This window comes from Melozone crissalis, unplaced genomic scaffold, assembly GCF_028551555.1.
Source record: "Melozone crissalis strain CALT ecotype California unplaced genomic scaffold, PUWL_Pcris_2 ptg000061l_1, whole genome shotgun sequence".
Taxonomy (NCBI): Eukaryota; Metazoa; Chordata; class Aves; order Passeriformes; family Passerellidae; genus Melozone; species Melozone crissalis.
This window is the reverse complement of record NW_026535839.1, coordinates 16,058,172-16,079,845: the sequence shown is the minus strand read 5'-3', so window position 1 is coordinate 16,079,845 and position 21,674 is coordinate 16,058,172. Positions and strand designations below refer to the sequence as shown.

Sequence of the window (21,674 nt, the reverse complement as noted above, 5' to 3'; positions counted from 1 at the left end):
TCTTGTGACATACAAAGCTCAGCATCATCTTATCAACATCCATACAACCCAACCCGGAATTACTTTTCTGTGTGTATCCCACTCCCTAATATCCTAAACAGGCAGTTACTGTAGCTGGTCTCAGGCATTAAAGAACATTTCCTGGGAAATGTCGGCAGCAGCTGTGGTTTTTTGAACAACCAAGAGTAAACAGATAGATTCCTTGCAAAAAGCCGTTTTATGTTTTATTTTTATTAGACCCTCGTCTCTCTTACAGTAAAGAAAAAATCGCCAAAGCCACAAACAAAAAAATAACAACAAAAATCCTGAAGGAAGGCTGTGTATGATCACAGCCCCTTATGCAGAAGACAGGGAGAGGTGAGAAAACTCTCCACACTGTCTACTCGATGGAGTTGCTCGGACACGTTCTCTAGTCTTGGGTCTCTGAGGTGCCAATGTCAAGCTATCCTCACTGGACCAGTAATGTCTCGTTAGAAAACATATTTTCCTGCTAACTGTGGTAGTTCATAAAGTGAAGGATAATTCCTTTCCATCCAGCTGAACCCATACACAACTTCTGGTAAGAAATTAACATTCTGTCAGAACAGGACGTGGATTTGAATTTGTAGTGTTTCAGAAGCACGCAAGGCTGTGAGCACTCCACAAGATATCGAGAGATGGATGCGATTTTTTACATGGGGGCAGGGGAATTCTGTTGAAATATTTAGCAGTCAATTCACTGCCTCCTATATGGCGAGAATTACCTGTAACAACCCAGACACACATTTTCGTGTGTCATACACTGAAACAATGTCCAAATCCGTGTTTTCAATATTAACTCGCATTCCAAAATTATTTACTATAAATAGATAGCGATGAATCGTACTTTGCATTTAAGTATTTTTTCATCTATATGCTAATAAGTATACTTTATTTCGAAGACTATGCCTGCACAGTAATCGACCATTTGTATCGAATCCAGAGGCTAAGACATGAAACCCAGGTGTGGGAAAAAACCTCGATCAGAGGAATTCTTCACCAATTAATACAAGTCTCTCCAAATGCCCTTAAGAAGGATTGAATAATTCGTTCGTTGAAGGTGGATATGGAAGAAATCTGGGACTTCAATGTGTTTGCTTTCAAGATACAAGATCCCCGAATTCAACCGGAATTTGAGAGCTGATACGGGGAATTACACTGAATTGCTTGGAACCAGATACTAGCAAGTATTTAAACAATTTCAAAGAACGGTCAGTAGAGGACCAAGGGAATGAGATTTCTTTATGAAGTTACGCCTGCAACAGAACCTTTCAGCCTTGGGGAAAGCTAGGCAAAAAGACCTCTTGCAAGCGTTAAAGAACACGGCACCTAAAATCCACAAGGCAGGCTCAGCACGCATTCATTCAGATGACATTAATGAGTAGATGACTATCTTAAAACATGGTTTCTAAGCCTGTGAATCAGCTGTGCCTAGCCTAAAAATCCTAAACACCGCGTCCACTAAACACAGTTTAAATATTAACGTACCTGAGAGGCAACTTGCCCACTGCTTTCGGTAACTTGATCTCCTGAAGGGACGAGATCACCCGAAGCCTCATCTGCTGGTCGCGCCGGGAGGGTGTCGCAGCAGCTGGCGGCCGAGAAGCGCAGGTGGCTCTTGCGCGAGTCGGCCGTGAGCGACACGTCGTGCGAGTAGGACCGCAGGAAGGCGCGCACGCCGTCGATGCCCACGAAGTGCGAGACGGGCACGCCGCGCGAGGCGCCGCCGTCCGGCGGCAGCAGCTGCCGGCGGTGGCAGCGGCGCAGGCGCAGCGCCAGCAGCAGCAGCAGGAAGGCCACGAAGAGGCACGAGACGGCGGCCACGGCCAGCACGAGCCAGCGCGTCAGGCTGGCGGCCGGCTCGCCCGGCGCCGCCGCCTCGTGCGCCGCGCCGCCCAGCTCGGCCAGCAGCTCGGCCACGCTCTCGGCCAGCACCACGCTCAGCGTGGCCGTGGCCGACAGCGCCGGCCGCCCGTGGTCCCGCACCAGCACCACCAGGCTGTGGCGCGCCGCGTCGCGCGCCAGCGGCGAGCGCGCCGTGCGCACCTCGCCGCTGTGCGGCCCCACGCGGAACAGCCCCGGCTCCGTGGCCTTGGCCAGCTCGTAGGACAGCCACGCGTTCTGCCCCGCGTCCGCGTCCACCGCCACCACCTTGGCCACCAGCGCGCCGGCCTCCGACCAACGCGGCGCCAGCTCCACGCCCGACCACGCCGCCGCTGCGGCCGCCGGCGGGTACAGCACCTGCGGCGCGTTGTCGTTCTCGTCCACGATCTGCAGCCGCACCGACACGTTGCTGCTCAGCGCCGGCGCGCCGCCGTCCTCTGCCCGCACGCACAGCTGCAGCTCGCGCACCTGCTCGTAGTCCAAGGAGCGCAGCGCGTACAGCGCGCCCGTCTCCGCCTGCACCGACACGTACGACGACAGCGGCGCGCCCCGCACCCGCCCCTCCGCCAGCCGGTAGCGCACGCGCGCGTTCTGCCCCCAGTCCGCGTCCGTGGCGCGCACCGTCAGCACCAGCGCGCCCGCCGCGTTGTTCTCCGCCAGCCGCGCGCTGTAGCGCTCCTCCGCGAACACCGGCGCGTTGTCGTTCACGTCCAGCACCCGCAGCGCCAGCACCGCGCTGCTCTGCAGCGACGGCGACCCGCCGTCGGCCGCCCGCACCGTCACGTTGTACTCCGACACCTGCTCCCGGTCCAGTAGTTCGGCAGTCACCACACGGTAATAATTATCGAATGATTTCTCTAGGCGGAATGGGTGGCTCTCGCTGATGCTGCATTGCACCTCTCCGTTCGCTCCAGAATCCCTGTCTTGGACGCTAAAAATTGCTATCACTGTCCCCACTGGTGTATCTTCCGGAACCGGAGTGGACACGGACATGACGACAATCTCGGGAACGTAGTTGTTTACATCAACCACCTTGATGAATACTTTGCTGTGGGAAGAGAGTCCGCCCGCATCCCGAGCTTGTACAACCAATTCGTAAAACTCGTGTTCTTCGAAATTCAAGTTCTCTGTTATGACAATTTCTCCCCTTTCTGGATCCATCTTAAAAGTCTTGTCGAACTTCTCTGGGATCTGAAAGAACGAGTATTTTACCTCAGCATTTGGCCCTTCGTCTCTGTCAGTTGCTGTGACCTGTAACACCCGACTTCCTACAGCCACGTCTTCTCTCACGGTCACCTTATACACAGACTGAGTAAATTCTGGAGCATTGTCATTTCCATCTAACACAATTATTTCGATTGTTGTCGATCCTGATTTCACTGGACTTCCGTTGTCTGTGGCTGTCAGGATCAAATGATGAGCAGCTTTCTGTTCCCGATCCAAAGATTTCGCCAATAATAATTCCGGATATTTCACACCATCACCTCCAGTTTTCACGTCCAAGGTGAAATAGCTGCTCTCGCTACATTTGTAATTCTGTAAAGAGTTCACTCCGATGTCGGGATCATGAGCTCTCTCTAATGGGAAGCGAGCACCTGGTGCAGTATTCTCGCTGATTTCTAAGACATTTCTTCTTTCTGGAAAACTGGGAGGATTATCGTTAATATCCATTATTTCTACCTCCCCTTTGTAAATGTTCATTGGATGCTTTACAAGAATTTCAAAGTTTAAAACACATTTAGCGACGGCTGCGCATATTTCTTCTCTGTCCACCTGCTCCATCATAGATAAGTGGCCGTTCTGCAAGTCCAAAAAAAAGTACCGTGTCCTACCTGTGTCAAAAACGTGGGCTTCGCGGTCTTTGAGTTCTGGCAGCTGCAGCCCCAGGTCCTTGGCCACGTCACCCACGAACGAGCCCTTGGGCATCTCCTCGGGCACCGAGTAGCGCAGCTGCCCCCACGCCGCCTCCCACGCCGCCAGCAGAACGGCCCAGAGCAGAGCTCGCTGCCGCCGGCCCCAGCGCCTCCCCGCCGCGCACATCTCCACAGCGGCACCGCAAACAGCGAGCAGTTCTCCCCGCCGACCGCAGATCCGCAACCCGCTCCGGCTCCCGCTTCTGCTCTAATTTCTTCCTCGGCTCACCGCTGCCAGCCGCTGCCTCTGGCCCTTCCGTCTCGCTGCGGCACCGATCCGCACTGCGGGGACGATCCTAAGCCGGCGTCTGCCGAGTCAGAGAGGGAGCGGGCAAGGGATCCTGCCCGCAGCGGGCGGGGCTGCCGGTAGCGCTCCGAGCTTCCTCTCGCTCCCCTCGGTCAGCAGCGGCGCCCGCAGCCTCCTCCCGGCACTGCAGGCACCGAGCGCTGCCCGGCGCGGCCCGCCCTGCCTTCCCACGGGCAGCTCGCGGGGACAGCACGGAGCCACGGAGATATCGGGTCCCAGAGGGGACCTCCTGCCTCTGCTCTTCTCCAGCCCATCTCTTCTTTGAGAAGCTGATCAAGAGCGGTAAGAAGGCAGAGGCGTCCTAGTGCTGTTTCTACCGCACAGGAAAATGTTTTTGTAATGGTGATACAATATTGATAGAAAGTTCTCTTGACAAGCAGAACTATTACGAGTTAAAATCCATTCAAAACCACAATTTCCCCCACTAATAGCCCAGCTTTTTCAGCAGTCATGGTCGGATCATCTTTTTATTCCCCTCACCTTATCTGCCAATATATCTTAATATAGGAATGCCATTAGCAACGTTAGATTTCCAAACCTCATGTGATAGCACAAACCAGCAGCCGACTTTTCTGTGTTCAAGTTGCTCAGGTGGTCTCGAACCTGGTCTTCTCTTACAGTGGGAGGGACTTTCCCCCCTCAGTCCCTGCCTTGAGCTCCATCCATTTGACAGGCGTGGGAAGGGACCTTGTCAGTGATGACTGAGGCAAAGATATGGTTGAGTACCTCAGCCTTCTCGTGGTCTGTTTTTATCAGATTGTCAGTTGTGTTCCTCCGGAGACATACAACAGGAGACATCCATTTTCAGTTGTGTTCCTCAGGAGACAAAATATGCTTTCTTCAGTCTGACTTACCTGTAGAAGTCCTTCTTGCTATTCTTTGCAGTCCTTGTAGAGTTCAGCTCCAGCCTTGGCCAACCTGATCCTGTCCCAACACAACCAGCCAGCATCCCTGTACTCTTCCCTGGACACCTGTCCCTGATCCCACCGCTGCTCATTTTTTTCTTTCCCCCTTATTTAGACCAGAAAATCATCCCTCAGCCATGCTGTACTGTCCCCTTCTTTTCCTGTTTTCCTACACATGGGTTCTAGAGGGCACACATTGTATGGAAAGCATTCCTAAAGATCTGCCAGGTCTGTTCTGCTCCCTTGTCCTTCAGGGCACTTTCCCCTGAGGGGCCCCATTGACTAAATCCTTTAAGAGCTGGAACTTTGCTTTTCTAAAATTCACGGTCCTTGGTTTTACTCTTTGCCTGATCCATATCCGTCAGGACTATGAACTTGACCAGTGAACGATCATGGCAGCCCAGGCTGCCTTCAGTCTTGGTATCTCTGATTAGCTCAGCTGTGTTGATGACCAACAAGTCCAGAAAAACATTTCTTTTGGTAAGGAGGGCTGGACTAAGGTCTTAATCCTTCCTAAAGGGCACCTCCAGTGAGCTTCTTGGGAGAACTTGGCAGTGTGTTCAGGCCTTTCAAGACAGGACACTGCCTCCCCCTCTCACAGGGTAAAAGCAATAATAAACCAACTGTTTATGAATGTCCTCAGACACTTGAAGCCTCAAACTGGAATGACTCAAACCCCAGAAGTTTAACCACAGAAGATGAGGGTCCCTAGTGATCTCAGTAAGAGGAACACGGCAATTCTCTTTTATAACACACACCAGTGGAAGAGGTTTCCACAGGTAATCTGGCATCCCTTTAGATGTGGAGAACATTGAGTAAAAGTAGCTTCACACAGGAATTCAGCCACACACAGAATGCCAGCAGATCCTGGTCCCAGGAATGGAGGTGTGCCCCTGTTCCACTCAGTCAAGACACTGCAGGACTTTCACACAGTAAACCAGTTTTATTCATAATTTTTAGAGTTCCAGTAAAAGAAGTTTGCATGCAGACTTCTTGTTTGCAGGTGGCTTTCTCACCAGTGGGAAGGGGGACCTGCCTGCAGGTTCCTTGGTTAAAATGAGATTAATCTAACCCTCCCCAGCCTATTTGTGGAGCAGAACACAGCACAGCGGAAACCCTGTGTCTTCCCAGATTAACTGGATTGTGGATCACTTGATCCTTGCTGTTCATCAGTTTTCTGGTCTTCTTCAGCATCACAGCACCATTTCGTCCCCAGGACTTACCTTTTCATCTGGGCCTTGTGAAAGTAGTCCCGCTGTAGTCCTTGGCATTTCATTATACCAAATCTTCTCCCTGGTAGCAGTTTTTATTCTTTTATTGAATTGCCAAATTCCCATCTCCAGGCACTCCCTAAAAATACTTCCCAAGGTAAGTATTTACTGGTTCTGTGCCATTCTTTCGCAAAATTCCTGCACCTGAAGTGTTACAAACACCTCGTCATTGCCATCTGTGGATGCAGCTGTCAGGAGATTTGAGAAGGTCACTCCCCTGCATCACAGCTTTATAGAGACAGAGCACACCCAGGGTGTGTGTGGAGCTCAGGCCCAGTTTCCCCTGACCTGCCTGGGCTCCATCTCAGCCTAAAGGTCAATTCTCAAAAGAATCATAGAGGCCTGATAACAATTCCATTCCCAATTTTCCTGAATGCTTTATCAGCTGCATCTTGAAACTGGAGAGATATGCCCACTCACCCACTATCTAGGCCAAAGGAAAATACAAAAACTGTCTCCACACAAGGCATTCAGGTGATTTCTTTATTTCGGTTTTACACTCGGGGATACTCAAGTTTGTAATATTAAACTTTATAACTTCAACAAAACACAGCGTGAGGCTCTCTGAATATTCCGTGCATCACAGACATCATTCAAGTAATCAATTATACATGGGGAGCCAGTCCTTAAGCAGAAAAAGAAAGACAATGCTGAAACTCAGTTCAGAGAGTAGCAGGAGAAAGGGAAAAAAGGAGAATGCAAATGCTCTAACACAACTGGAGAAAATAATAGCTTTCTACTATTTGGGATAGTAGATTTCTACTGGGGATAGCTTTCTACTCCCAACAAGAAAGTACTGTATACAGGAACAATAAGAAGACCAGAATCAATCTCCTTTTTACCACAGGAACAATAAGAAGACCAGCATCAACCTCCTTTTTACCACAGGAACAATTGGATGACCAGCATCAATCTCCTTTTTATCATTTCGTGTTGATTCTACCCTTCAGAAAATGGTCTCTGAAGCACTTACAGAGTTTTCATCAAATATAGCCAAAGGAAATGAACATTTATTAAAAACTTTGTACGGCTATAATAAAACAAACACCATTTGGGCTGTTATATTTCTATATTTCAAGGAGACAGAACACTGAGCACTCCTTTATAGGGCAAAAAGAATATTTTTTCATACATTTTACTGCTCTTCTCTGCCCTGGAGAGGATGAGACTCCTGTACTCAGAGGGTCAGAATACTCTTCTTGGCAGCTGAGCTGCAACTGCCTGCATTGCAGAGGTTGGATGGGAGCAACTCCACCAGGCAGCACTAGTGAAAGATAGGCAAACACTCAGTGGCTGTACAGACTGACAGGAAACCAAAGCACATGGAACCCACTCATCTCAGACAGAGGCATCCGGAACCCGGGGAAGAAAGAGGCCAGTCCTCACAAAACACTGTGACAATGTACTCTCAACATATTTGCTTTCCTGAGCTGGGAAAAGGGTTTTCTGAATGTTATGAAGGAGAAGATCTGGAAGAGTCTGTCAAAGTGTGCGTTTGTGTCACGAGACAGAAGAAAAGCTTGACTGTCTACTTGCAAAGAAAGAGAGAAAACAGCATAGCTGGAGTGCTATTCCCACACTTAAACACTTCCCAGAAATTACCATAAGAGCTGAAACATACTATTGCCTCAGTGTGAGAACCTGAGTGACTTTTCTTTCTTATTTGTGCTTTGGAGGGGCAGAAAATATTTATTCTGAATTGGATTTTGAAGGAAGCTGATTGCACCAATTGAAAATACAAATTTACTCAAGAGGTACCACTGCCACATGCTGTGGCCTGGATATTTTCCTTCCCACATAGGCCATGAAGCCTCAGTCTGAGCAGACCCCAGCTAGTCAAAGGAAAGAGCGTTGAACTGTCCTGCAGAGAGAGTGCCAGCATTGTCTGGGGCCATGTCCTCGCTGCTGACAGGGACACCGGGGAAATCCTGTTCCTCATCGGGGCCCTGGCCCACGGCGCAGTGCTGTGGGGGCAGGCTGGGCAGGATGGGCTTGAGGAATCTGAACTCGCTGTTGCCCGAGCCCGTGGTGAGGCTGATCTCGTAGCAATAGGCGCGGGGCAGGGTCCCTGCAGCGGCCGCATCGGCCAGACCGTTCTGCAAGGTGTCGGCAGCATAGAGCACATGGCCAGCCTTCAGCTCCTTCCTCCTGCACACCTTGCGAGCCAGCAGCACTGCCGTGGAGATGAGGAAGAGGAGGGAGACAAAGACCAAGGCAATGATTAAATAGGTGGTCAGGGAGGCGGCAGCCTGATCCTGGCTGGCCGGGCTGCTGTGCGGCAGGCGCACGTCGGAGAAGTCCTTGAGCAGGAGAGCGCTGAGAGCTGCCGTGGCTGACAGCGGGGGCTTGCCGTTGTCTCTGACCAGCACCACCAGCTTCTGCTTGACGCTGTCTCTCTCTGTCACCGGCCTCCTGAGACGCACCTCGCCGCTTTGCAGGCCCACGGAAAACAGGCCTGGGTCGGTGGCCCTGAGCAGGTGGTAGGAGAGCCACGAGTTCTGTCCCGAGTCGGCATCGACGGCCACCACTTTGCTGATGAGGTAGCCCGCCTCAGCCGACACGGGCACCAGCTCACTGGAGGCCGGGCCGCTCTCCTGGACCGGGTAGAGCACGAGCGGGGCGTTGTCGTTCTCGTCCAGCACCACCAGGCGCACGGTGACGTTGGCTCTCAGCGGAGGAGAGCCCGCGTCAGAGGCACTGACCGTCACCTCGGTCTGCCTCAAGCGCTCGTAGTCCAGGGGCCGCAGCACAAACACGTGTCCCTTCTCCGAGTTCACCGAGATGCACGAGCACCACGCCCGCTCTGGCCCTTGCTCTGCTGCCAGGGAATAGGTCACCTTGGCATTCAGCCCCATGTCAGCATCTGCAGCGCTCACGGCTCCCACAAACACCGTGGGCACGTTGTTCTCACGCACGTACATGGTGTAGGAGGTCTGGTTGAAGACGGGGGCATTGTCATTGACGTCGGAGATGTCCACGGTGAAGGTGTGCGTGCTGGTGAGAGGAGGCGAGCCCGCATCTGCTGCCGTCACACTGAGGATGTACTGAGGCGTCTCCTCGCGGTCCAGCGTGCTCACCGTCACCAGCTCATAGTAATTCTTGTAGGCTGGCCGCAGGGAGAAGAAGAGCTGATCCTGCAGGGCACAGGAGATCTTCCCGTTGGCACCAGAATCCCGGTCCCTGACCGTAAACAGGGCAACCACCGTGCCGGGCACTGTGTTCTCGGGGAGGGGACTGCTGAAGGAACTGACCACCAGCTCTGGGGCATTGTCATTCACATCCACCACCTCCACCAACACCTTGCAGATTGCTGACAGCCCTCCTCCATCTCTGGCCCTCACACGGACTTCATGATCCTCTGCTTCCTCAAAGTCTAGAGGTTTTGTGAGTTTAATGACACCACTCATGGGGTCAATCACAAATGCTGAGTCACTCTGTCCCACTGCCTGGCTGAGTTGATAGGAGATGACCCCATTAACTTCTGCATCCGGGTCACTTGCTAAAACAGTAAGAACCACAGTGCCTTCTGGCATGTTCTCCAAAACCTTTGTAATGTACACCTCCTGTGTGAAGATGGGAGCATTGTCATTTGCGTCTAGAACTGCAATGTGGACTTGGGTGGTGCCACTCCGGGATGGAGTACCCCCATCCACGGCAATAACGCTGAAACCTATCTCTGCCTGCTCCTCTCTGTCTAGTGCCTTTTCTAAGACCAGTTCAACATATTTGTCGTCTTCAGTCCGACTTCCATAGGAGACACTAAAGTAATCGTTCTCAGGAAAGATACTGTACGCCTGGATGTTATTGCTGCCAATATCAAGGTCCCGAGCCCCCTCCAGCGGAAAACGAGAACCCGGCTCGCTCGTTTCAGGGATTTCAAAACTGACTTGATCCTCGAGAAAGACGGGTGAATGATCATTGATATCCTTCACAGTCACCTCGACCCGAAAGAACTGCAGAGGATTGGAGAGCAGCAGCTCGAAGGGGAGCATGCAGGTGTCGGACTGGGCGCACAGCTGCTCCCGGTCCAGCCTCCCCGCCACGACGAGGCGGCCGGAGGCGCGCTCCAAGCGAAAATGCTGGCGGCCGTCCTCCGAGACCAGGCGGGCGCGGCGAGCCGAGAGCTGCGCCGGCGTCAGCCCCGCGTCCTCGGCCAGCTCGCCCACCAGGGAGCCGCTTTCCGCCTCCTCGGCTACGGAGTAGCGGATGGGCTCGGCGCGAGCGAGCGGCAGCCCCAGCAAAGCACACACACAAAGCACTTGCCTTGCGAGCGCCATGGCGCGGCGCCGGCGGCGGCGGCCGGTGTCGATGTCGGTGTCGCGGCGGGTGTCCCGGGCGATTGCGGGCGGAGAGCGGCGAAGTGCGGGCCGGGCGCCTTCCCTCGCTCTCTCAGATTCCGGCCGGCGCTCCGGAACGCAGCCGGGGTGTGCCGACAGCGGCTGATACGGGACAGCTCTGGCTGCCGCAGCCGCTGCCACCTCCGCCCGGCTGAGCTGGGCTGCTCTAAGCTGAACTGAGCTGCTCTGGGCTGGTCTGCTTCTGGTCTGAGCTCGCTCGGGCTGTGCCGCTCCGGGCCCGGCCGCCTCCGCTGCCGCAGCCGCTCGGCGCCGCCTTGGCCGACGGCACCACCCAGCGGTGCGCGCTGGGACTGCAGCCGCCGCCGCCCGCAGCCCGCGCTGCCGCTCGGCCCGGCCCGCGATCCCGAAGGCAGCGAGACAGCCGGGGCCGGCAACGGAACGCGGCCGTAACCAGGGCAGCACAAAGACGAGGCTCAACCCAGAAGCACAGAGTCTCGTCTCTCATCAGGAGAAACAGCACAGTGATAGGGCGAGGGTGACAGCATCAGCCTGCCAATGAACAGTCTCGGCTGCATCTCCATGCTCAGGAGCTCTACGCACTCAACATTGCTGCATACCAGGGGACGCAGTGAGAAGGTAAGTTGCCCAATTCCGAAAAGTCCTGAAAGGGCTTTACCAGAAATAACGTGTCTGCGAAGACTTCTGTTTTCATGAAAGGGTGTTCACCTTATTTGAGTCTAACACATTTTTCAGTTTCTCATCCTAGAGTTATACCAATTTACAACCTTAAGCTGTATAACATCAGCACATCACAGCATGAGGGAGGCTTTCTCATTATTTCATGCATCACAGACATCATTCAAACAATCAATTCTTCTAGATTGGGTGTCAGTCCTTCTCTAGATCAGCAGGATCAGTACTGTGCTCATTACATTTCAGAGGAGAAAGTGTGCACACGGGAATGTAAATGCTCTCACACAAACACAGAAAATTATGTGGGGCAGCTTTCTAGTGCCACCAAGAAGCCTAGGGATTCAGGAACAAAATTAAAGACTAACCTCAATATCTTTTTTTTTAATCTCGTCTTGAATTCATTTAAAAAAAAAAGTGTTTTACTATATGTAGATTTTTCCTTCAATGCATTCAATGACAATGAACATGTTTCTACAGCTCTGTACAGCTGCAGTCTACGTGCAGGAGTTTACAGTGTCTGTTCTCCTATATTTCCGTGGCAATTATGAGGTGAAAGAACACCCAAGCCCTTCTTGTAAGCCAAAGAAATATGTTGTTGTGCATTTTGCTGCTTTACTCTGGCTAGATAAGGATGATGAGAGCGCTGTTGTGAAAGGGTCCAAATCACTTCCTTCCCTGCTGAGCTGGCATTGCCTGTTGTAATGGCTGGGTGGGAGCAACTCCCTGCTTCAGCAGACAGTACTTCTGAAGCATCTGCAGATATTCAATGCCTGCACACAGAGCTCATATCTCAGAAAGAGACATCCAGAATCCAGGCAAAAAAGTGCTTAGTTCTCACATGGTATTCTAAGTCAGTACTCACCAATGCCATGCTTTCCAGAGCTGAGAAAATCTTTTTTGCATTTTACTGAGGATATGACTAGTTTTGGTAACAGTTGTATAGTCTTGAAGATCAGAAAAAAAAGATCCTCTGCTTTGTCAGAGAGCAAGAGAAAGCTGATCATAAATTGAGGGCTAACCGCATACATACAGCCTGTCAGAAAGGTCAGTAGCAAAGCTGAAAACTATTACAGAATAAGTGAGAGAACCTTGGCTTCTTTTATATTCTCCATTGTTTTTTGGAGTGGTAGACAATTCTTTCAAGACAATTCTCTTTCAAAGAGAATTTGCAGGAAGCAGGCTAAAACAATGAAAAATAAAAATTTCTATAAGGAACCATTGCACCATGCTCCCGCCTGGATCCCCTCCTTCCAAGATCCATGAAGCCGCTGGCTGTGCAGACCCCAGCTAGTCAAAGGAAAGAGCGTTGAACTGTCCTGCAGAGAGAGTGCCAGCATTGTCTGGGGCCATGTCCTCGCTGCTGACAGGGACACCGGGGAAATCCTGTTCCTCATCGGGGCCCTGGCCCACGGCGCAGTGCTGTGGGGGCAGGCTGGGCAGGATGGGCTTGAGGAATCTGAACTCGCTGTTGCCCGAGCCCGTGGTGAGGCCGATCTCGTAGCAATAGGCGCGGGGCAGGGTCCCTGCAGCGGCCGCATCTGTCAGGCCGCTCTGCAAGGTGTCGGCAGCATAGAGCACATGGCCAGCCTTCAGCTCCTTCCTCCTGCACACCTTGCGAGCCAGCAGCACTGCCGTGGAGATGAGGAAGAGGAGGGAGACAAAGACCAAGGCAATGATTAAATAGGTGGTCAGGGAGGCGGCGGCCTGATCCTGGCTGGCCGGGCTGCTGTGCGGCAGGCGCACGTCGGAGAAGTCCTTGAGCAGGAGAGCGCTGAGAGCTGCCGTGGCTGACAGCGGGGGCTTGCCGTTGTCTCTGACCAGCACCACCAGCTTGTGCTTGACGCTGTCTCTCTCTGTCACCGGCCTCCTGAGACGCACCTCGCCGCTTTGCAGGCCCACGGAAAACAGGCCTGGGTCGGTGGCCCTGAGCAGGTGGTAGGAGAGCCACGAGTTCTGTCCCGAGTCGGCATCGACGGCCACCACTTTGCTGATGAGGTAGCCCGCCTCAGCCGACACGGGCACCAGCTCACTGGAGGCCGGGCCGCTCTCCTGGACCGGGTAGAGCACGAGCGGGGCGTTGTCGTTCTCGTCCAGCACCACCAGGCGCACGGTGACGTTGGCTCTCAGCGGAGGAGAGCCCGCATCAGAGGCACTGACCGTCACCTCGGTCTGCCTCAAGCGCTCGTAGTCCAGGGGCCGCAGCACAAACACGTGTCCCTTCTCCGAGTTCACCGAGATGCACGAGCACCACGCCCGCTCTGGCCCTTGCTCTGCTGCCAGGGAATAGGTCACCTTGGCATTCAGCCCCACGTCAGCATCTGCCGCGCTCACGGCTCCCACAAACACCGCGGGCACGTTGTTCTCACGCACGTACATGGTGTAGGAGGTCTGGTCGAAGACGGGAGCATTGTCATTGACGTCGGAGATGTCCACGGTGAAGGTGTGCGTGCTGGTGAGAGGAGGCGAGCCCGCATCTGCTGCCGTCACACTGAGGATGTACTGAGGCGTCTCCTCGCGGTCCAGCGCGCTCACTGTCACCAGCTCATAGTAATTCTTGTAGGCTGGCCGCAGGGAGAAGAAGAGCTGATCCTGCAGGGCACAGGAGATCTTCCCGTTGGCACCAGAATCCCGGTCCCTGACCGTAAACAGGGCAACCACCGTGCCGGGCACTGTGTTCTCGGGGAGGGGACTGCTGAAGGAACTGACCACCAGCTCTGGGGCATTGTCATTCACATCCAACACCTCCACCAACACCTTGCAGATTGCTGACAGCCCTCCTCCATCTGTTGCCCTCACAGGGATTTCATGACGCTCTGCTGCCTCGAAGTCCAGTGGTTTTGTGATTTTAATTTCACCAGTTATGGGATCAATCAGAAATGCTGAATCGCCCTGTCCCACTGCCTGGCTGATTTGATAGGAAATGTCCCCATTAACTCCTGCATCCGGATCAGTTGCCAGCACAGTCAGCACCACTGAGCCTTCTGGCATGTTCTCCTGAATCTTTCCTATGTACTCCTCCTGTGTGAACATCGGAGCATTGTCATTTACATCTAGAATGACAACATTGATTTCAGTTGTGCCGCTTTTAGGTGGAGAGCCCCCATCTACAGCAATAAGTCTGAAACCCATCTCTTCCTGCTCCTCTCTGTCTAGTGGCTTTTCCAAAACAAGTTCAAGATACTTCTTCCCTGTAATCCCAGTCCCATAGGAGACACTGAAATGCTCATTCTCGGGAGCAATGCTGTAAGCCTGGACAGCGTTGCTGCCAATATCTAGATCCTGAGCCTTCTCCAGTGGGAAACGAGAGCCTGAATCGCTCGTTTCCGGGATCTTAAAAGTGACTCTGTCCTCGGGGAAGACAGGTGAGTGGTCATTCATGTCCTCCAGATCTACCTCGACCCGAAAGAACTGCAGGGGGTTGGAGAGCAGCAGCTCGAAGGGGAGCATGCAGGTGTCGGACTGGGCGCACAGCTGCTCCCGGTCCAGCCTCCCCGCCACGACGAGGCGGCCGGAGGCGCGCTCCAAGCGAAAATGCTGGCGGCCGTCCTCCGAGACCAGGCGGGCGCGGCGAGCCGAGAGCTGCGCCGGCGTCAGCCCCGCGTCCTCGGCCAGCTCGCCCACCAGGGAGCCGCTTTCCGCCTCCTCGGCTACGGAGTAGCGGATGGGCTCGGCGCGAGCGAGCGGCAGCCCCAGCAAAGCACACACACAAAGCACTTGCCTTGCGAGCGCCATGGCGCGGCGCCGGCGGCCGGTGCCGGTGTCGATGTCGTTGTCGCGGCGGGTGTCCCGGGCGATTGCGGGCGGAGAGCGGCGAAGTGCGGGCCGAGCGCCTTCCCTCGCTCTCTCAGATTCCGGCCGGCGCTCCGGAACGCAGCCGGATTGTGCCGGCAGCGGGTGACACGGGACAGCGCTCGCTGCAGCAGCCGCTGCCACCTCCGCCCGGCTGAGCTGGGCTGCTCTAAGCTGAACCGAGCTGCTCTGGGCTGGGCTGGTCTGCTTCTGGTCTGAGCTCGCTCGGGCTGTGCCGCTCCGGGCCCGGCCGCCTCCGCTGCCGCAGCCGCTCGGCGCCGCCTTGGCCGACGGCACCACCCAGCGGTGCGCGCTGGGACTGCAGCCGCCGCCGCCCGCAGCCCGCGCTGCCGCTCGGCCCGGCCCGCGATCCCGAAGGCAGAGAGACAGCCGGGGCCGGCAACGGAACGCGGCCGTAACCAGGGCACCCTATGGACGAGGCTCAGCCCACAGCGACCATGCGGCGTTCCACGAGAAGAGAAACCGCATAGGGATAGGCCGTTGGTGACAGCACTGGCATTCCAATGAGCACTCTCGCGGCTGCACCTCCGCACTCAGGAACTGTATACACCCAACATTGCTTCAGAGAAGGGACACAGTGAGAAATAATAAGCAGAATTTTGTAAAGCCTTAAAGGATCTTTCCCAGAAAGAACGACTCTTCAAACGGTTCTTTATCCACTGCAGTACTCAGAGTGTTCTCTTTATTTCAGTTTAACACCTTTTTTTCTGTTTCTAATCCTAGAGTTATGCTAATTTACAATGGTAAACTGTATCACTACAGCACAACACAGTGTGAGGCCGGCTTTTGGAGTATTTCATGTATTGCAGACATTATTCAAGCAGCCAGTTATTTTAGAGTGTGTGACAGTCCTCCAGAGTAACAGGCGCAGTAGAATGCTCAGTACATTCAGAGGAGAAAGGGTAAACATGGGAATGCAAATTCTCTGGCAAAAACCCAGAAAATCAAGCAGGGACAGCTTTCTAGTCTCATCAAGAAACCTTGGGATTCAGGAGAAGCAATGAAAAGAGCAATCTCAATGTCTTTTTAAAAAAGATCTTCTTCATAAGAGCCTGAGTGGGAGACAAAGGATTCCAGGCAGCTCTTCAAAGTGCAGTTTATTTTATCCAAGATGTTACAACAGTCCAGGGTCATAGCCATCAGAGCCTGGGCCTACAGCTGTCGGCTCCAGCTGCAGACAAGTCTGAACACCCTTTAATTTTGGTTCCAATGCATAATATCATTTAGTTTGTTGAGCATCTTATTACAAAAGAACCAATCTATATCTCAACTTTTATCTGCAGCCTATCATAACTACTATAATTACCATATTCATGCTACTAATCTCCAATCACTTGAAGTTAGTCTGTCACAGTTTAAGCTAGAAGTTGTTTTTCAGTTTTCTTGCTGTGCAAAATTCTGAGACCTTTTTTCCATTTGTGACATTGGCATGTTTGTTTGCCTGTGGTATTTTTCTGCTTGGTAAAAACATCTTTTGTTTGAGGTGGGTTTATCCTTTGCTCTTAGCCATAAAAACCCATTCTAACTAACACACCCTTTGCCTTCTTAGTTATCCACTAAGACTGGCTCAGCAATTCTTTTCATCTATGTCAAAACTTGTTTTCTTTTCTCTTCATTCTTCAGAGTCTACATTCAAAGATCTTTCTGCCAAGCACACAGATCTGTGAGACTTTCCTGTCAAATTTGCATCCTTCCCAACACTTCTTGACTCCACCTTCCAATAATTGTGTTTCAGTATTTGTGGATTTTTCCTTCAATGCATTCATTGACGAGGAATATGTGTCTGTTACATGTTACAGCTCTGTTCAGTTCTATAGTCTACTCTAACACTGTTTGTGCTGCCGTATTTCCAAGGCAATCCCGTGTGAACACAACATCCAAGCCCTTCTTTAAGTCAAAGGAAGGTTTTGTTGTGAACTCTGTTGCCCTGCTGTGAGCTAGATAAGGAAGATGAGACTGCTGTTGTCAAAGGGTCCAAATCACCTCCTTCCCTAGTGAGTTGGCACTGCCTGTGTTGCAATGGTTGGGTGGGAGCTACTCCCTGCTTCAGCAGGCAGCACTACTGAAACATGTGCAGATATTCAATGTATGAATGAAAAGGAAAGCTTGTCTTGTCTTGTCATAGTGACAAGAAAGCAAACCACAGAGAGAACACATCTCAGACAGCGGCATCCAAAATCAAGAGAAGAAAGGGTCTAGTGCCATGTGACACAGCGTCTCAGTACTCGTAAATCCCTTGCTTTCCAGAAGCACAAAAAAGGCAGCTGAAAGACGAGGCACAGCCTACAATGACCAAGCTGCATTCTACCAAAGGAAACACCTCACAGGGATAGGGCAATAGTGACAGCCCTGGCATGCAAATGAACACTCTCCTGGCTGCATCACCCCACTCAGGAGCTGTACACACCTAACATTGCTTCAGACGAAGGACACACTGAGTAAGCAACTCCCAGAATTTTGGGAAACCTTGACAGGGCTTCCCAGAAAGAACGACTATACAAAATATTCTGTCTCCACTAATGCAGTCAGGGTGTTCTCTTTATTTATTTCTAAAATAATTTTGTGTTTCTAATCCCAGAGTTACACCAATTTACAACATTAAACTGTATCACTTCAGCACATCACAGCATGAGGGAGGCTTTCTGATCATTTCATGCATTGCAGACATTATTCTAACAAGCAGTTATTCTAGATGGGGTGGCAGTCCTTCTCTGGAGGAACAGGCTCAGTACAGTGTTCAGTACATTTCAGTTGCTAGAAGGACAAAGGGCAAACATGGATATGCAAATGCTCTAACAACACACAGAAAGTCATGTGGGGACAACTTTCCAGTCCCATCAAGAAGCCTTGGGATTCAGGAACAACAATGAATAGAGCAAACACAACATCTTTTTTTAAGTTCTTCTTGACTCTACCTTCCTATAATTGTCTTTTAACAATTGTGGATTTTGCCTTCATTGCCTTCAAAGACAAAGAACATGTTTCTGTTACATGTTACAGCTCTGTTCAGTTACAGTCTACTCTAACACTGTTCTGCTGTACTTCCAAGGCAATCTTGAGGTGACAGAACTCCCAAGCCCTTCTTGAAAGCCAAAGGAAGGTTTTGTTGTGCATTTTGTTGCTGTAGCCTGTGCTAGATAAGGAAGATGAGAGGGCTGTTGTGAAAGGGTCCGAATCAACTCATTCCCTGCTGAGCTGGTGTTGCCTGTGTTGCAGTGGCTGGGTGGGGGAAAATCCCTGCTGCATCTGTAAATATGCAAGGTCTGCATGGGCAATGGTAGTGATAAGAAAGCAAAGCACAGAAACCGCACATCTCATAAAGAGACCACCCAAACCCAGGAAAGAAAGGGCCTAGTGCCCTCATGAAATTTTGACTCAATATTCACAACTTGCCAGCTTTCCTGAAGCACATAATGGGCCTCTTTCATTTCAGCGAGGATATGATTGACATCCTGACAAAGTTCAGAATAAAGGATATAGTATTATTATATTATCCGACAGCAAGAAAAACAAGAGCAGAGAAGTGAGTGGTAAGAACACACTTAAAGCCTGTTACAAATGGCAGTGACAGAGCTGAATCAAATTCCTTAAAAAGCGAAAGAAGATTGACTTCTTTTACTTCATAATTCTTTTTAGGGTGGGAGACATTACATTTGAATAGAATTTTCAAGAAATTGTTTAAACCAATCGCAAAGAATGATATAATCTTGAGGAATCATTGTCCGATGGACCAACCTGGATCCCTTCCTCCCAAGATCCATGAAGCCACTGGCTATGCAGACCCCAGCTAGTCAAAGGAAAGAGCGTTGAACTGTCCTGCAGAGAGAGTGCCAGCATTGTCTGGGGCCATGTCCTCGCTGCTGACAGGGACACCGGGGAAATCCTGTTCCTCATCGGGGCCCTGGCCCACGGCGCAGTGCTGTGGGGGCAGGCTGGGCAGGATGGGCTTGAGGAATCTGAACTCGCTGTTGCCCGAGCCCGTGGTGAGGCTGATCTCGTAGCAATAGGCGCGGGGCAGGGTCCCTGCAGCGGCCGCATCGGCCAGACCGCTCTGCAAGGTGTCGGCAGCATAGAGCACATGGCCAGCCTTCAGCTCCTTCCTCCTGCACACCTTGCGAGCCAGCAGCACTGCCGTGGAGATGAGGAAGAGGAGGGAGACAAAGACCAAGGCAATGATTAAATAGGTGGTCAGGGAGGCGGCGGCCTGATCCTGGCTGGCCGGGCTGCTGTGCGGCAGGCGCACGTCGGAGAAGTCCTTGAGCAGGAGAGCGCTGAGAGCTGCCGTGGCTGACAGCGGGGGCTTGCCGTTGTCTCTGACCAGCACCACCAGCTTGTGCTTGACGCTGTCTCTCTCTGTCACCGGCCTCCTGAGACGCACCTCGCCGCTTTGCAGGCCCACGGAAAACAGGCCTGGGTCGGTGGCCCTGAGCAGGTGGTAGGAGAGCCACGAGTTCTGTCCCGAGTCGGCATCGACGGCCACCACTTTGCTGATGAGGTAGCCCGCCTCAGCCGACACGGGCACCAGCTCACTGGAGGCCGGGCTGCTCTCCTGGACCGGGTAGAGCACGAGCGGGGCGTTGTCGTTCTCGTCCAGCACCACCAGGCGCACGGTGACGTTGGCTCTCAGCGGAGGAGAGCCCGCGTCAGAGGCACTGACCGTCACCTCGGTCTGCCTCAAGCGCTCGTAGTCCAGGGGCCGCAGCACAAACACGTGTCCCTTCTCCGAGTTCACCGAGATGCACGAGCACCACGCCCGCTCTGGCCCTTGCTCTGCTGCCAGGGAATAGGTCACCTTGGCATTCAGCCCCACGTCAGCATCTGCCGCGCTCACGGCTCCCACAAACACCGTGGGCACGTTGTTCTCTCGCACGTACATGGTGTAGGAGGTCTGGTTGAAGACGGGGGCATTGTCATTGACGTCGGAGATGTCCACGGTGAAGGTGTGCGTGCTGGTGAGAGGAGGCGAGCCCGCATCTGCTGCCGTCACACTGAGGATGTACTGAGGCGTCTCCTCGCGGTCCAGCGTGCTCACCGTCACCAGCTCATAGTAATTCTTGTAGGCTGGCCGCAGGGAGAAGAAGAGCTGATCCTGCAGGGCACAGGAGATCTTCCCGTTGGCACCAGAATCCCGGTCCCTGACCGTAAACAGGGCAACCACCGTGCCGGGCACTGTGTTCTCGGGGAGGGGACTGCTGAAGGAACTGACCACCAGCTCTGGGGCATTGTCATTCACATCCACCACCTCCACCAACACCTTGCAGATTGCTGAAAGGCCCCCTCCATCTCTTGCCCTCACACTGAGCTCGTGAGTATCTGCTGTCTCAAAGTCCAGAGGTTTTGTGAGTTTAATTTCACCAGTTATAGGATCAATCACAAATGCTGAAGCGCTCTGTCCCACTGCCTGGCTCAGTTGATAGGAGATGTCCCCATTAACTCCTGCATCGGGATCACTTGCCAGAACAGTCAGAACCACAGAGCCCTCAGGCATGTTCTCCAAAATCTTTGCAAAGTACACCTCCTGTGTCAATATGGGAGCATTGTCATTCACATCTAGAATGACGATTGTCACTTGTGTGGTGCCACTCCTGGGAGGAGAGCCCCCATCCACGGCAATAACTCTGAAACTCATCTCTGCCTGCTCCTCTCTGTCTAGTGCCTTTTCCAGGACCAGCTCAAGATAGTTCTTGCCTGTAACACGAGTCCCATAGGAGATACTGAAATGCTCATTCTCGGGAGAAATACTGTAATCGTGAACTGTGTTGCTACCAATATCTAGGTCCCAAGCTACCTCTAGTGGGTAACGGGAGCCCGGGTCACTGCTCTCCAGGATGTCAAAAGTGACTCGATCCTCGGGGAAGACGGGTGAATGATCATTGATATCTTTCACAGTCACCTCGACCCGAAAGAACTGCAGAGGATCGGAGAGCAGCAGCTCGAAGGGGAGCATGCAGGTGTCGGACTGGGCGCACAGCTGCTCCCGGTCCAGCCTCCCCGCCACGACGAGGCGGCCGGAGGCGCGCTCCAAGCGAAAATGCTGGCGGCCGTCCTCCGAGACCAGGCGGGCGCGGCGAGCCGAGAGCTGCGCCGGCGTCAGCCCCGCGTCCTCGGCCAGCTCGCCCACCAGGGAGCCGCTTTCCGCCTCCTCGGCTACGGAGTAGCGGATGGGCTCGGCGCGAGCGAGCGGCAGCCCCAGCAAAGCACACACATAAAGCACTTGCCTTGCGAGCGCCATGGCGCGGCGGCGGCGGCCGGTGTCGATGTCGGTGTCGCGGCGGGTGTCCCGGGCGATTGCGGGCGGAGAGCGGCGAAGTGCGGGCCGGGCGCCTTCCCTCGCTCTCTCAGATTCCGGCCGGCGCTCCGGAACGCAGCCGAGGTGTTCCGGCAGCGGGTGACACGGGGCAGCGCTCGCTGCCGCAGCCGCTGCCACCTCCGCCCGGCTGAGCTGGGCTGCTCTAAGCTGAACTGAGCTGCTCTGGGCTGGGCTGGTCTGCTTCTGGTCTGAGCTCGCTCGGGCTGTGCCGCTCCGGGCCCGGCCGCCTCCGCTGCCGCAGCCGCTCGGCGCCGCCTTGGCCGAG

At 53.3% G+C, this 21,674-nt stretch overlaps 4 protein-coding genes across 4 annotated transcripts; all 4 read right to left on the bottom strand.

Moving 5' to 3' along the window:
- Window positions 1–725: 725 nt before the first annotated feature.
- Window positions 726–3,942, bottom strand: LOC128944472 (protocadherin gamma-A10-like). The gene is made up of 2 exons (XM_054287750.1): window positions 1,507–3,942; window positions 726–743 (listed from the first exon to the last, which is right to left on the bottom strand). Exons 1-2 carry the CDS (start codon window positions 3,940–3,942, stop codon window positions 726–728), a joined length of 2,454 nt encoding a protein of 817 aa, XP_054143725.1.
- A 3,487-nt stretch (window positions 3,943–7,429) lies between these two features.
- On the bottom strand, window positions 7,430–10,871 carry LOC128944627 (protocadherin beta-15-like). The gene has a single exon (XM_054287976.1). The coding sequence runs from the start codon at window positions 10,573–10,575 to the stop codon at window positions 8,131–8,133; it is 2,445 nt and encodes an 814-aa protein (XP_054143951.1). The 5' UTR covers window positions 10,576–10,871; the 3' UTR covers window positions 7,430–8,130.
- Window positions 10,872–12,528: 1,657 nt separating this feature from the next.
- LOC128944622 (protocadherin beta-15-like) lies at window positions 12,529–15,024 on the bottom strand. The gene has a single exon (XM_054287971.1). The coding sequence runs from the start codon at window positions 15,019–15,021 to the stop codon at window positions 12,577–12,579; it is 2,445 nt and encodes an 814-aa protein (XP_054143946.1). The 5' UTR covers window positions 15,022–15,024; the 3' UTR covers window positions 12,529–12,576.
- Window positions 15,025–18,811: 3,787 nt separating this feature from the next.
- On the bottom strand, window positions 18,812–21,674 carry LOC128944626 (protocadherin beta-15-like). The gene has a single exon (XM_054287974.1). It carries the CDS (start codon window positions 21,329–21,331, stop codon window positions 18,887–18,889), a length of 2,445 nt encoding a protein of 814 aa, XP_054143949.1. The 5' UTR covers window positions 21,332–21,674; the 3' UTR covers window positions 18,812–18,886.